General features: G+C 44.7%; 1 protein-coding gene across 2 annotated transcripts; it reads right to left on the minus strand.

Moving 5' to 3' along the window:
* Positions 1–2,155: 2,155 nt before the first annotated feature.
* On the minus strand, positions 2,156–15,056 carry JPT1 (Jupiter microtubule associated homolog 1). Of its 2 annotated transcripts, none has more exons than XM_079965774.1 (5): positions 14,881–15,056; positions 8,910–9,055; positions 8,079–8,173; positions 6,535–6,556; positions 2,156–3,214 (listed from the first exon to the last, which is right to left on the minus strand). In XM_079965774.1, the coding sequence occupies exons 1-5, from the start codon at positions 14,934–14,936 to the stop codon at positions 3,066–3,068; spliced, it is 468 nt and encodes a 155-aa protein (XP_079821900.1). In that variant the 5' UTR covers positions 14,937–15,056; the 3' UTR covers positions 2,156–3,065. The 2 variants fall into 2 exon arrangements, with proteins under 2 accessions (XP_079821900.1, XP_079821899.1); XM_079965773.1 differs by having other exon boundaries at positions 8,079–8,176; positions 14,881–15,053.
* Positions 15,057–15,095: the final 39 nt, after the last annotated feature.

Consider the following 15,095-nt stretch of genomic DNA (forward strand, 5'->3'; position numbering starts at 1 on the left):
TCCAAGGTCGCTCTAGAGTCAGAATTGTAAGGGACCCACCCAGGTCATCTAGTCCAACCCCCTGCGCTGCAGGAATCTTTGGCCCAACGTGCGACTCGAACCCACGACGCTGAAATTAAGAGTCTCGTGTTCTACAACTGAGCTACCTGGACACATTTGTTCAAGCAACGGTTGTGAGTTACAGGCATGGCTTTGAGTTTTCTTTATATGGTAACTGAGCTTGGCCAATAGCAAATATACAATGAGGGGTGGATGTACTGGGCAGGGCGGGGGAAGAGGGAAGAGCGAGCGAGAGATGAGCTTTTATCAAGAATTAGGGAAGCTACAAGAATTGGGACGCGGGTGGCGCTGTGGGTTAAACCACAGAGCCTAGGGCTTGCTGATCAGAAGGTCGCCGGTTCAAATCCTCGCGACGGACTGAGCTCCTGGTCGCTGCTCCTGCCAACCTAGCAGTTCAAAAGCACATCAAAGTGCAAGCAGATAAATAGGTACCGCTCTGACAGAAAGGTAAACGGCGTTTCTGTGTGCTGTTCTAGTTCGCCAGAAGCAGCTTAGTCATGCTGGCCACATGACCTGGAAACTGTACGCTGGCTCCCTCGGCCAATAAAGCGAGATGAGCGCCGCAACCCCAGAGTCGGCCACAACCGGACCTAATGGTCAGGGGTCCCTTTACCTTTACAAGAAGAATTTGCTCAGTATGTTGCTCAGTTGACTCTGTTCTATTGCAAAAAAGCAATCAAACACTTGAATTCTACACCACCACTGTGGCATTATAGTGGGATCAGTTACTACCAGATAAAAAGAGCATACCCAAATGACTCCTAAGTTATGTTTAAGTGAGAGCTCAATCCAGGATAGCTTCGAACATCTTGACCACATTGCAGGATTTCATTATTACACAAAGTTGCAATGTGTGGTAAAGTTCATCCCATTGAAATCAGAATTGGGACATCCAGCAGAGCATGGTGGAAACCCCTCATTATGATGGAGATAAGCAGACACTGATAAAGTGTTTCTCTCTGTAACGCTGAGAATGTAGATTAGATTTTATGGCACACCATCACAGGCCATATTGCACAACAATGATGTGTAAGAAACTATTTGCTTCCCTTCAATTAGTGCAAAGACTTTCTTTCATCTGTATCAGGTTGCAATAGTTCCCAAGCTCTTAATGGACAGCCAGCAAACAATCGGCTAATACCAAGATCAGTATCTGGGAGCTAGAGCACACAAAAAGAGCTATGCAGACAGGGCACTGTTCCCCGCCCCCGCCCCCCCCCCATTCTGGTGCTTCCAGACTGTAGTGTGGAGGACTTCTGTAACTCATTGTTTAATGCCTCTACATGAAACTACTGGGACCAATGATCTGACTCTATAGAACAGAGCACCCTATGAAGCCCTTTTAAGACCTTTTATTTTAATTTAGGTTGTAGGCAGCCTTGAGCATTTCTTACTGCAAGTAGCATCCTGGCCCATTCAAAGTGTATCACGTTTGAGGTAGTAAGGTTTTGTTTGTTTTGCACAATATGCATCAACATAGTTTTGCTAAATAAACACTAGGCAGGTTAAAAACAATATTGGATCTATGGCATATTATCCAGTTATGGACCAGTTTACTCATTTTCAAAATATTCTCTGTATTCAAGATAGGAGGGTGCTGTTCAATGTAAGACGTAAAACTTCTTTGTTATGCCCAACTGCTACTCAACCTCTGAAATGTGTTCCATTTTCATGTTTTATATATTATGGTCAAACTGTTCCATCTGTAATTACTAGCCATTTTATGTACAGCAGCCTTTGAATAAGAGATCTTGTTTAGCATCCCTTAACATGTGTAAAAAGCCCAATGAAAGTGATTTAGTTTCACAACTATCAACGCTGTATTCCCATCTCTTAAAGCAGATATACCTCCGTAGTTACCGCAAAGCATGATGGCTACATGACACTTGATTACGCTTCTAGTATAATGGCACTAATTAGCAGCAACCTAGCATGTTAACATTGCTACAGCAATGGCTGTTTGTTTGGGAAGTGTATATGGAAATGTTCTATGAAACCACACAATTTCTCTTCCACGTTTTTGTGGATTTCAACTTGATATTCAAGTGACGAGTAGGCAGCATAGCAGACCCTGAAAACAAAGCTCTGACACTGCTTCAAAATTTCTATATATTTTATTTAAGCAACAATCCAGCTTTATCAAGATACAACACACATTTAGAAGGATGAAACTCTCACCTCATGGTCAAGCACCAACATGATCATGCATAGCACAGGAATTGTTTGAACTAGAATGCCTCTTAAACGAGATTGTTCCTGTCTCCAATACTTACTTCTGCAAGATCCACTCCACCTTGATTTCAGGTGGGTCCCAATATTGGGGCAACAGAACAGCATCTCAAATCACTAGCCCTGTCATTTGGCACTGGTCCCATCTTGATATGTCTGAACTAAGATTCTTCTTGTTTGAAGGCAGCATGGTAATCGCTAGCACCATGACTCTTACTGTTCAGAAATGCACAACAGGGCTTTAGACATTTACCAGTTACTGAAGGATACCTTGGATAACCAACTAGCATGTGTTGCAGGGATGGGTAGGAAAGAGAGAGTACATTTGTCAACCGTCTTCTGATCTGTGCAACCCTGGACTTTCAACCCTTCTTCTAAGCTAACTAAGGGGTTTCTACAAATTTCAGGACAAAATGCCATCTAACACACTCAGAACCAACCAGCCTAGGTTATGATACACTACTATATATATATATATATATATACCTTAGAAATCTTTCCATCAGCCATGGGCTGCATAGGAATGCCACTGCTCTACGTCTACCACTAGGAAAAGAAATCACACATTCCACTTCCAGTAGACCCAAGGGAGACAAGACAGAAGTTGAAAAAACCTTCCTTTAAAAAAGATGAAGTACATAAAGTGCTTCTTTAATGACAGTTTGAGAAGAAGTACAGTCAGGCTCAAGTTGTGCAGTTCACAAGCATGGAAGGAAAACAAAGATGACAGACATGAGTTCCAAGTAGTTAGGAGGAGGAGCAAAGGAGGAATAAGTTTAACCAAGGACTAGGCTGGACTTTCCGCCAGGTGGATTTCTCCTAGATGGTGCGGGTGCTGCAGCTACGGGGCTAGGAACTGGTGCAGCCGGCACAGGCTTCTCTTCACTCGGGCCAGAGGCAGCTTCTATTTCAACCTCTGTGTTTTCTAGAAAAGAAGGAATAAGAAAAAAGAGGAATGCTTCAATCTCCAATGTATCAAAGTTATTGCTGGACAAACACTGGCTCTGTGGCAAATCTTAAACAACGGAAGTAGAAAAGACTGCCGCCCAACAGCTCTATCTAGCAGATACACTGCTCTGGGCTTTCGTGGGCTTCACTTATACAGGATTGTCACTGGGAAAGGTCCGGGGTTGCCTCTGGATGCTGCTGAACTACAGCTCCCATCATCCCTGATCACTGGCCATGCTGGCTGGGGCTGATGGGAGTAAGCAGATTCTAGCAACATCTGGAGGGCCACAGGATCCCCATTCCTCAGCTGCATGTATAGCAAAGCACAACTTAATTGGAATCAGACCAAACCCGAACAACTTCCTTTTCTGTGTAAGTATTTCCAAGTACCAAGAGTAAATTAGATTTATTGAGGGGTCAACACCAGTCAGCCTGGATGTCCTATAGCAGTATTATGAATTTGTTTTATTGCCCCCACTGTTATATTTTGGCATTATTGTTTTTCTTGTGTTTTCTTTTTGTCTCCAACAATAAAAAACCCCCAATTTTTAAAAGTAGGAAAAACAGAAGTCAACGCCAGTGAATTTAGCAAGGAAAGAGCATCAGTCAATCCATATTATGCATATGCACTTTAGGGGAATATTCATTGCACAAGGAGCCTTATTATCACATCTAACCATTTGCTTAATTGAAGCACCTGTTTATGGTAAGCAGATCCAACAAAAGCAGAACACACTATATGCAGAAGAGTAAGGATTAATGTTGTGTTGTGAAACTGAATGCAGGCAGCATGTCGAACAGGATTTAATGTGCCATTTGGCCACAGAACTAAGTACATCATACATCCTAGCCAGATAGTTTAGAAACTCCTTGGTATGCAGCTTTTCCAAAGATGTTTCAACCAAAGCTTTCAAACAATCTGCCAAGCCTGGTTATTACAATCTAGACACCACACTAATGACTGGCTGCACCGACAGAATTCCTGCATATGCATGTAATTAAAACTATTATTGTTTAGTCTTTATTCAGGAACTCCTACCTGCCGACATACAAATAATTCACTGTCCTAATACCATCACATTTCCAGGAAGACAAATCAGATAAATCAGATTTTTCAAAATTAATGTAGAATAGGTTTCTGAACTATATCTGCTTGCTATCTTCAAGCTCTTTCTATAATCTTTCTGCTGTAAATTCATCCAGCCACCTTTGCTGTTCATTTCCACAATGGCTATTAGACATTAAGCTACCCAAGGCCCAGATCTGCTAGTTATCAATGGCCTTCCTGTGGCATGTTACAATCCCATTCTTGGACTAAAATGTGTAGGTTTTAAATCGGAGTGCCAAATTGGGGTTTTTCTCACTTTCAGGTTGCCAGGTTGTCTCTCTGACCTTGATTCTGAAATCTACTTCAACTGGCAGATTTCTGGATGATTAACCACAGGTTGAAAAAAACCCTCTATCCAGCTCTTATAAGAAACATTTTCAATGAACATTGATTGAGGTTAACTATGTTTGGTGTGCACTAGACAGCTAAGGCTATCTGCTGAAATTCTGAAGATCAGTCATCTTAGAAAGCTGTCCCATGCATATAAAAAGTCAGCTAAGAGAAGGCAAAGGTCTACAAGAATCCTGCAGAGAGATCAAGTGAGTAATGACAACTGGCTACCAGACAAGAGGTGTGCTATTTCACAGCTGATAGAAGCTACTCATGTGCACAATACATTAAGCATCATGAGTACCTGTTCTGCTTGACAGAAAACTAGACTAATTTCATTCTATTCACTCCATTTCCCCAACAAAATGAGTGTGGTAATTCTGGATTGCTTTAGTATAGCTAGGAGCCTTCACATGGTCGCTGGGGCATTTTTTGTGTCATTAGCAGACAAACCACTACCAATAGGAACTCTACAGAATTAGGAGAAGGATCCTAATTCGTTAAGGCAGGTTTTCAAGTTGGAAGCCTCTTGCCTAAGTTGGTGGACAACTTGTAAGTTACCCAAACCCACTAGTCACATCCCACACCAGTGGCGTAGCGTGGGGGGTGCAGGGGGGCCGGCCGCAACATCTGGGGGTTAGGGTTAGGGGGCGCAAATCCACGCGTTAGGGGGCACAAATTACTTGCCTTGCCCCAGGTTAGGGGGTGCAAATTACTTGCCTTGCCCCGGGTTAAAGGTAAAGGTAAAGGTACCCCTGCCCGTACGGGCCAGTCTTGACAGACTCTGGGGTTGTGCGCCCATCTCACTTAAGAGGCCAGGGGCCAGCGCTGTCCGGAGACACTTCCGAGTCACGTGGCCAGCGTGACATCGCTGCTCTGGCAAGCCAGAGCCGCACACGGAAACGCCGTTCACCTTCCCGCTGGTAAGCGGTCCCTATTTATCTACTTGCACCCGGAGGTGCTTTCGAACTGCTAGGTTGGCAGGCGCTGGGACCGAGCAGCGGGAGCGCACCCCGCCGCAGGGATTCGAACCGCCGACCTTTCGATCGGCAAGTCCTAGGCGCTGAGGCTTTAACCCACAGCGCCACCTGCGTCCCATTTGCCCCGGGTTAGGGGGCGCAAATTACTTGCCTTGCCCCGGGTGCTGACAACCCACGCTACGCCGCTGTCACACACTCACATACAGCCTTCTCAAAGTACAGTTTATGTTGTAGGTCTCAGAGTTATGGCTCTGCAAATGACAACTCTGGAAGCTTAGCTTAGAAAACACACTTTATTCACCACACAACGTTGGGAGTAAAAGGAACACTCAGCCTTAAAGGTTCTATGGAAGCCTCTCTCTAGCTTCACTCTTAATAGTTCCTCATGTTTGAAAACAAAAAAACCCACCTCTCCCATTTCCATTCTGCTCCTTTCTGTGTAATTTGGCAGCAATTTCCCCTTAAACTTAGTTTCAGCATGTCTGTCACCATACACAACACATACACGAATTGGGCACATTTACGCCATTCTATATTCACAAATCCCTACAGATCTCCAATGAATCATGCCTACTGAGGTATACATGCACATTCTATTCACTTATTGTATGCAGTGGCAGGTGCAACCCAGGTACACCTGAGAATTAAAATGTTTTGCATTTATTCATGTGTGAACTGCAACCAGGTAAAATCTTATGCAAGACCAAGAGGCCACAGAGCTGACAGATAGGTCTTCATTATGAAGACACCTCTCCTCAAAAGTCATCTTGATTCACATTTATCCTTTCAGACTCCAACATACATCAGTGTACACATCCACCCAAGCCGGAAATGAATTTTCTTTTCACTTATTTAGATCAAGGAGGAAAAAGTACTTACCGGGAGCCTCACCTTCCCCGCCCTGCAATAAAAAAAAAGCCAATGTTAATTCTACCTTTGCTGACATCAACCAACAAAGATCACTTCTTTAGCTGAGCCAATATAAAGTAAGCGTATTTGTCAATAGCAGAAACCTAATTTCTGAAACAATGAATGTAGTTTGAGTTTTATGGAAAAAAACTCAATCGTGGTGGGCATACATTTTCCAATTTGTAAGACAGGTACCGTATATACTCAAGTATAAGCCAACCCGAATATAAGCCAAGGCACCTAATTTTACCACAAAAAACTGGGAAAACTTATTGACTAGAGTATAAGTCGGTTCACCACACCACAAATCTGGAGATGGCGGCGGCAGCAGCAGCAGCGGAGGAAGCCCAAAAGCAGCCCAAAAGGGCTGCTCGTTACTCCACTGCCGACAGCGGCAAAGGCGGAGCAGCAGGAAGGAGCAGCCCGAAGGGACCCTCATTCGAGAATAAGCCGAGGGGGGCTTTTTCAGCATAAAAAATGTGATGAAAAAGCCGGCTTATACTGGAATATATACGGTAATTTCCAATCTGTGAGTTGAGGCATACTAACATACCTGGAGGAAACTGCTAATGTCCAGAAGAAACCAAGTGTCTGTGAGACTTGAATACCCATTCAAGAGAAGAAACTGACCACTGCATGGTTGTATGTTTTACTGATTTTCCCTGCTGCCTACTTCCAGTCTGCCTCTACAAAGGGCTGGTAATTCTGCTCCATCAAGAATGACTGGCTCATTCATCCAGTCATTTCCCATGTAGAATAACCTACCAGTGAAGGTACTCCCGTAACACGCCACCAAACATACCCAAGGGGGTGGTTTCCTGAAGGTCACTTCCTGACTTCAGCAACATGTGCACTAAAAGAAACTTACAGGCCCATAACAAAACATATACCAACCTACCACTAGTTGAGAATCAGGATGAAAATATGCTAGGAGCAGTACATCCCTAGTATAGGCTAACCTATGATCACTAATTACCTAGCGATCTGATAAATAAACCAAAATTTGTGGGTAATTAAGCTGTGTTATGTTCAAAAAAGCACTAGCATACATAGGATCCACCTTGTCTAAAATTAGAGGAAACTCTAGACTCATACATGTTGACTGAAGTCACAAGTATCAGTTCACATGTTAACTAGTGTACAAAGTGCCCACCAATAGGAAGCAAACACTCCTAATACTCACACCAGGTACTTTATGCTTCTGGCTGATCACTATGAGAACAGGATACTGATGAATATGGGCCACTGGCTTGATCCAGCAGTGCTATGAGTTTTAGTCTTATGTTAATCTGCTATGCTATTAATGTCTTTGGAGTTCTGCTTCAAATGGCAAGCAGACGCAGTGTTTTCAGAGCAGCACTGTGCTTGAAATCTAATCATCAAGAACTAGGGATATCTTCATGTATACCTTTGAGGAGGAAGGTAACAGAATAAGAGCAAGGCCAACCCTCTGAAGGTTGAGCAGCTCTGCCACCATTTTAATATTCTCAATTTACAAAAAGAACAGCTCTTACCTTTGGATCTACAAAGTCACCAGAGATTGCATCAGAAGAATTTCTTCTTTGTGACCCAGGAGCTTCGGAATTTTCACTGACATCACTGGGCTTGGCTGCTGTGAATAAATGGTCACTGTAACATGTACATAAAGCAGATACCCAAAGTAATAAAATCATGTACAATATTTCTAAGCAACAACCGGAGACAATGAACTGGCATAAAAATTCTTTGTTACCTTCTTAACATATACCTCATCTAGCACAGTCCCAACACCTCCCTATTCAAAATGTTTCTGAATCTTGAACATCTGCTATAAGTTTAAGCTTAGTCATGCAGTTTTCTTCATTTATAGAGACACCCTCATAGGCACATTAGAAACAGATTGAATGCTAATATTTACTCATTCTCTGCCACTACAACACCATTAATGTTTTCCCAATGCCTGCCGAGTACATGCAGCTAGTTCTGTAAGTGAAATAGCCACTGGTGTGCTAGTACACCACGGCTTAGAACAGGGTCATAGGAGTTAGCATGTAAACAGGCTAGGACTTGCCCCAGTGTCAAGAGATTGTGAACAGGATAAACTGAAGCCAAAAATTGCTCAACGCTACTTCCACATGTTGCAGCTCCTCCTAACCAAGGAAGTAGTTCATGCTTCCACCCATCAGCGACTATTCAAGTACAGACAAGCCTACACTGCAAGTTATCCTCTCTCCAGTTATTTTTTAATTTGTTTTGCAAAGACTAATTTACAGCTCCAAAACAAGGCCAGGAAGCACAGTCACAAAACCCGAATCCAGATTTCAACCATGGGCACCCCTTTAAAGAATGAGAAGTAGTTGTTTCACCTGTTGAGCTAGCCCAGGAGGATGAATTATCTTCTGGAGTCCCAAAGATATTGGATGCCATCTTGTGTCTTCTTGTGTTTTGGTGTTCTTTTGGCAGATCAAATCCCATGTTGAACGTGGAACCACCACCTGGTGGTCGAAGAACTCTAGAAATAGAGACCCGAGAGTTATGTTTACAGCATTGTCATCAACAGTGTAGCCTACCAGTGCAAAAAGAGGGCATTAAAGTAGCTATACATAGCCTGTAAGAAACAGTAGTCTTTTAGTCCATTTCAAACTAGCTTGTTACCATTAATAGACAAAGTAAAATAAACGGCCAGCTCACTAAAGAATGTTCATTTGACTCAGATTACTAAAGCTCTTATTTGCAATTTAATGATTACAAGTGGTTACAACATGGCATCAAGAGATAAAGTACTCATAACCCATTTTAGGGGCAACAGTGTAGTCACCATACCTATTGCCCTCTAAAAGCACTTTCAGACTATTCAGAATTCTTAACCAGTTGCCCCACTCATACACATGCAACACTTTTTAAAGCCAGATGTGGGCAGAGGATCAGGTTAGCCCAACTATTTTCAGAGTAAACTGAAAGGTGTTGCTGAAAGTTTCCAAAAGTGGGGCACTTAGTATCTATGAGAAAGAAGCAAAGAAGGGCAAGGTCAGACTGGAGGAAAGTTCAGGAATCTGAAATCTAAGATCAGCAATTTCTAATCACCATGCTGTCCTGATAACATGCCTTAGCTATAGTCTGGATCAACAAGGAACTCACTGTGCCATACTTCATACCTGACTTCAGCAGCATTAAACACTGCTAGCCTTGCAGTGTGCATTAGAGGGTGGAGTGTGCATTAGAGAGCATATCACTGTAGGTCCTTTGAACTAGATGTTAGATATAATATAGTGTACTTCAGGTGTTAAGCTTTGCGCATATTGTCACTGAATACTCTTATGGCACTGCTAACATCTCTAGGCCATACTGCAAACAATTCACAGGCGCCTATTAACTCGCAGAATAGGAATTCTACTAGGGTATCTTATTTTGGCAGGGTCATCCACCTGGATGTTGGAAAGCCAACACACCACCTGGCAAAGCATCATCAACACTGCCAGGGTCTGTGTCCCTTGTATGTTGGAGTTACCTAGTACACACCAATCACACACGCTTAACTAGTTACATCAGGAAAACGAAATCATAGACCTGTAAGTTAGAAGGGACTCTAGGATTGTCCAACCCCCTGCAGTGCAGGAATCTCAACTACATGACAGATGGCCATCCAACCTCTGTTCAAAAGTCTCCAAGGAAGGAGAGTCCACAACCTCCCATGGGAGTCTGTTGCACTCTCAAACAGCTCTTACTGTCAGACAGTTCTTCCTGATGTTTAGTCGGAATCTCTTTTCTTGTAACTTGAATCCATTGTTTTGGGTCTAGACTCCAGAGCAGGAGTAAACAAGCTTGCTCCATCCTCCATATGACTGCGCAATTTCGTGGGAGTTTAGCATACATACCTTCTATAGAAGCCTATTTTAGATGCGTTTAAGAATGCTCTGAGCACACAGCCAAGAGCAAACATATCAGACTAGACAAGAAAGTTGTACCTCCCAACAATTACCAGTCAATTTCATTAAGGCAACTTATTGAATTAAATAACAAGTGACTGTGACAAAGTAAGGTTTTTGACCCATACAAGAGCTGTGCTATTATAAATCCAATCCAAGGCAATTTGGAAGTCGTCCACACATTATATCATATGAGTTGTTCCTAAATGAAATGAGGGATAAACCAAACTTTAAAAGTAAGACTCATCTTCCTTAACAACCGACAGGTGGGTGGAACCCGACTCTGAGTGCAAAGAGAGCACTCAACGCAAGCACTGGAAGGAACCCTACATATATTATTCTTAAAAGAAGTACAGTAGTTTCTGCAAGGGAATCCATGTACCATCACCATTTTTCTTGCAATGTGTATTTAATATCTTCAAACACAGGAAGCTGTCATAAGCTTACCTAAAGCTCATATGTTCCCCAATGGGAGATACTCCACAAAGGGAGAGTACTTATGGAACTCATTTTTATGCAGGAATGTTTCAAGCTAAAGTGGAAAGGGCTCAGCAGTCAACAAGACAAAGCTAAAGAATGAATGGAAGGGCTGCTTTGGTGGACTCATGCCTTTACCATCAGCTAGCTTCAGAGTGCACCTACAGATCCTTTATGCCACCCTTCCCTTAGAGGCAAGAGCCTGGAACTTGGACTAGAGCCAGTGTGGTATAGTGGTTAGAGTGTTGAACTCTTAATGCCTGAGTTCATGCTTGCCTCCAGCATGGCATAGTGGTTAGAGTGCTGGATGAGGACCTGGGACCTGGGTTCAAATCCCCACTCAGCCTGAAGCTCACTGGGTGACCTTGGGCTAGTCACTGCCTTTCAGGCTAACCTACCTCACAGGGTTGTTGAGGGGATTAAATGAAGAGGGGAGTAATATACAGCACCAAATAATAATAATAATAATAATAATAATAATAATAATAATTTATTATTTATACTCTGCTCATCTGGCTGGGTTTCCCAGCTCCTTAGAGAAAAGGTGAGATACAAATGAAACAAACAAACTGCTGGTGACTAGAAAACGCTACCACAGACACCTCCCCAATTCCAAATTACATCTTTCAGTAGATGTAATTGTAGGTCATTTTGATAGACAATCCTGGATAAAACGTAGGGCAGTAGTACTAACAACCACCAACCAGACATAGGGGAGGAAAAAACTTTCAGACATTAACAAACTTACGTTTATCAAATGTGACTTCTGCCTTGTACAATAGTTACTGTCTTACAAAGAAAGAAACCAGTGTGTTTGTGAATATGCGCTCAGTCATTTATGGCACAAAAGAAGGGTGTGTGCAGAGAAACAAGTGTAATAAACCTTTCCAGTCTTGTTGCCTGGAGGCTATTCTTATTCACCAGAGGTGTCTGTACAAGTGCTTTTTTAAAAAAATAAAATACTGCTTCAGTTGGTTTCTACTGCAGATGTGTACAATCTGTTCCGCTAGAGCTGAACTTGGACTCCAAAACCATCATCCCCAGCCAGGAAGGTAAATAATGGCAGCTGTAGTTTGCAACATCTGGAGAACACAAGTTCTCCACTCCTGGTGTGGAGTGTGTGTGTCCAATGAAATTAATAAGCTGGAAATAAATGATATACAAATATGGTGCACTACAGAATTTCCTCCAGCTTAAGGGAATTTAATATGTTATAGAAGTCAAATTAAAAACTTATTTTAAAAAGCATATTGTGGCACCTTTTGTTAAGCTGGTAAATTAGCTTTTAAAATATATTGATTATGTATTGATTATATAGACCTTTGTTTCCTCCTCCTATAACAGACATTTTAGGGTACCTGTCTGTCAACTGAGGGGGTCTTAGGAAGCAAGAAGCTGCTGCCTACCAACCAAAACAGGCCCATGTAAATGCTGACTAAAGAGGTACCTCGGGTTAAGAGCTCAATTCGTTCTGGAGGTCCATTCTTAACCTGAAACTGTTCTTAACCTGAGGTACCACTTTAGCTAATGGGGCCTCCCACTGCCACTGCACGGTTTCTGTTCTCATCCTGAAGCAAAGTTCTTAACCCAAGGTATTATTACTGGGTTAGCCGAGTCTGTAACCTGAAGCGTCTGCAACCCAAGGTACTACTGTACTGCAGAAAGGTGCCACTGGCTAAATTGCTCTACTACCAGAGTTCAAGTGCAATTTGTGCAAATCCCCAAAATGGGGTGTAGTCATGGGCAAGGTATGGAATCAACACACAACAGATCCAACACCCCACTCCAATGACATGCCAAAAGCCCACTCTGGGGATGAGGATCCTCAGATCTTGAGCCTACAGTGGCCCTCCAAGCCCTTTTATCTGCCCCTTGGGCATCTTCCAAAAGTACAAGTCCTTGTACTGTGATAATGCCTCTTGCCTGCCACATCTGTTGCTGGCTCCATCTGCCAATGGCATAAGGTCCTGGGGGGTAGCCTAGATGGAAATGCAACCTTTGGAATGAAAAAGATCCCCCACCCATGGTCTACGCCATGACAGAACCTGGTGCAGTTAATTCTTCTCCCACTGACTCCCATAGGAGCTAACAAGGCAGAAAACAATTACTTCTCCTGCCAAGCTTTTTATACTACCTCTTTACACATAAACTAGGGGCAGTCTGAGTGCCACATTAGAGTTTGGGGCCTTTGGATTCCCAACCACATGACTACTTGGCCTCTCTCTCAATTTTGCAATGCAACGGATTCAGCCCCCAACTTAGTTCCTTTGTTCACCAAAAAGGCATTTTTTCAAAAATCAGTTCTGAAGAACCAGTGTTATTTCCTCCACTTCCAATGCCCCCACCTTGTAATCCCAAAAGCAAGCCATGCAGCACTGCAGAGTACTGACCAATACAAAAGATATTCAAAGTTGCAGCACCAGAACATGCTTAAGATCTAATCCATTTAAAGCAACAGTGTGCAATAAGCTCCATACACCTTCATGCCTTTCAAGATCAAGTCTTCCTCTACAGGCAGAAGTTGGACCAAAGATAGAGACAGCCTTTCAGAGGATTACAGAAGTTGCTGACTTGCTCCCGGCTTCTAAGCCTCGAGTTAACAGGTAGAGATGGTCATAGATGCTAGACAATAGAAGTGTGCTCAAGCCCCACCCAGCGCGAGGAATCACTTACAGAAACCACGCCAGATAAAGATATTCACTGCCTAGATCCACAAGCCAGACAAAAAGGAAGCCAAGAAACGGTGCCAGGGGTGACGCAAAAGGGTTTTGGGAGCACCTAATCCTGTTGATCGGGGAGGGGTCTCAGCCTCCTTTGTTAGGCTGGGAAGCAGAAGCACACGGATCAATCTGCTGAGCGAGTCTGACACAGCCCAGCCTCAAGAGCGCGCCCCCGCCCCGCAGCTGTTTCTTTGGGGAGAAGAAGGGAAAGAGCTGTGGCAAGCGAAAGGCTCCGCGGCCCCCGAGCAGATTCCGGGCTGGGTGCGGCTCCCACCCTCGCAAGCCAAAGAATCTTATCCGTCGTGGCGGAAAGCAGACAGTACTGTACTGTACTAAACTAAAGCCTCGTGGCTAATCCTCTCTTTTTTTTGGGGGGGGGGGGTGTAAGAGGCCTATTGTCAACATGCACAAAAACATCCCCCCCATAAAACTATCCTCTTATAAAACCTCCACCCCCCCCACCCCCAAGCAATATGGTGCGTCATTTCCCCGTTTCCCAACAATCTGCAGTTCCGAAGCCGAGAAGCAGGGGCTTCTTCCCGACGATCGCAGCATACAAAGGGGAAGGCAAGTACGACACAGGTCCGGAAAAGCGAGCGAGGCCTCGAAGGAGAGAAAAGGCGGGCCGCCGGCTCCCCACTTCCAGCAGCGGAGAGCTGGACGGCACCACGCCTGTCTTCTAGGCATCCTGGCAGACATAAAAGGGAAGGCGGCTCCTGCCTGCCCGCCCACCCGCCCTAGAGACGCATCCAGGCGGTGTGTGGGTGTGGACCGCCGGGAGGAAAGTCCCGGAGCCGCGGCAAGACAATAGGCCACCCGCGGTCTCTGTGCGCCTGAAGGAAAGCGCCCACACCCGTGTAGGGGCCTCGTGCGGACGACCCCTTCGACACCCAGGAAAAGCCTCGGGCGGGCGCGAACCGGGATCCCCGTTTGCCAAGCGGAACCGGCTCCCAAGACCCTCCCAGGCCCACCGGAGGACCCCCCTCCCCAACACCCTGTTCTCTAACCCGCGTTGGTGGGGGGCTTCACGTGTCCGGCAGCAACCACGTGTGAACGGAAGAACCGCCACCGCCGCCAACCCAAGAGGCACGGGCTCTGGCCCGCTCCCCACACGGTCCAGGGAAAGGAAGGGGGAAAGCGGAGGATGGGAAGCGGCGACGTATATATAGATATGAAACCAAGGAAACGGTCCCCGGGAAACGGTCTAAACCGACCTGGAACTGCTTCGCCCGCTGGGGTCCATCCCCTTGTAGGTGGTCGTGGTGGTCATGGCGGAGAAGAAGCCGGGTGAGGAGCCGCCCGAGGAAGAGGTAAGCGGAAGGTCTTGTTCCCGCAACCCGACACCGTACTACTGCCGGCGTCAACTGCAGTAGCCGCTTGGCGCTGGCAGCTCCTTTTATACCCGTCATGGCTCGTGCCGTCGTATTGG

Source organism: Podarcis cretensis (assembly GCF_951804945.1).
Source record: "Podarcis cretensis genome assembly, chromosome: 2".
In the NCBI taxonomy this organism is placed as follows: Eukaryota; Metazoa; Chordata; class Lepidosauria; order Squamata; family Lacertidae; genus Podarcis; species Podarcis cretensis.

What these genes read in the sequence shown, in the direction of transcription:
- JPT1 (XM_079965773.1), bottom strand. Translation starts at nt 14,936, where the DNA reads ATGACCACCACGACCACCTACAAGGGGATGGACCCCAGCGGGCGAAGC. An exon ending in GTGACTTTGTAGATCCAAAG is followed by an intron (nt 6,557 to 8,078) that starts GTAAGAGCTGTT and finishes TTTTTATTGCAG; the next exon opens with GGCGGGGAAGGTGAGGCTCC. An exon ending in CGGGGAAGGTGAGGCTCCCG is followed by an intron (nt 3,215 to 6,534) that starts GTAAGTACTTTT and finishes CTTCTTTTCTAG; the next exon opens with AAAACACAGAGGTTGAAATA.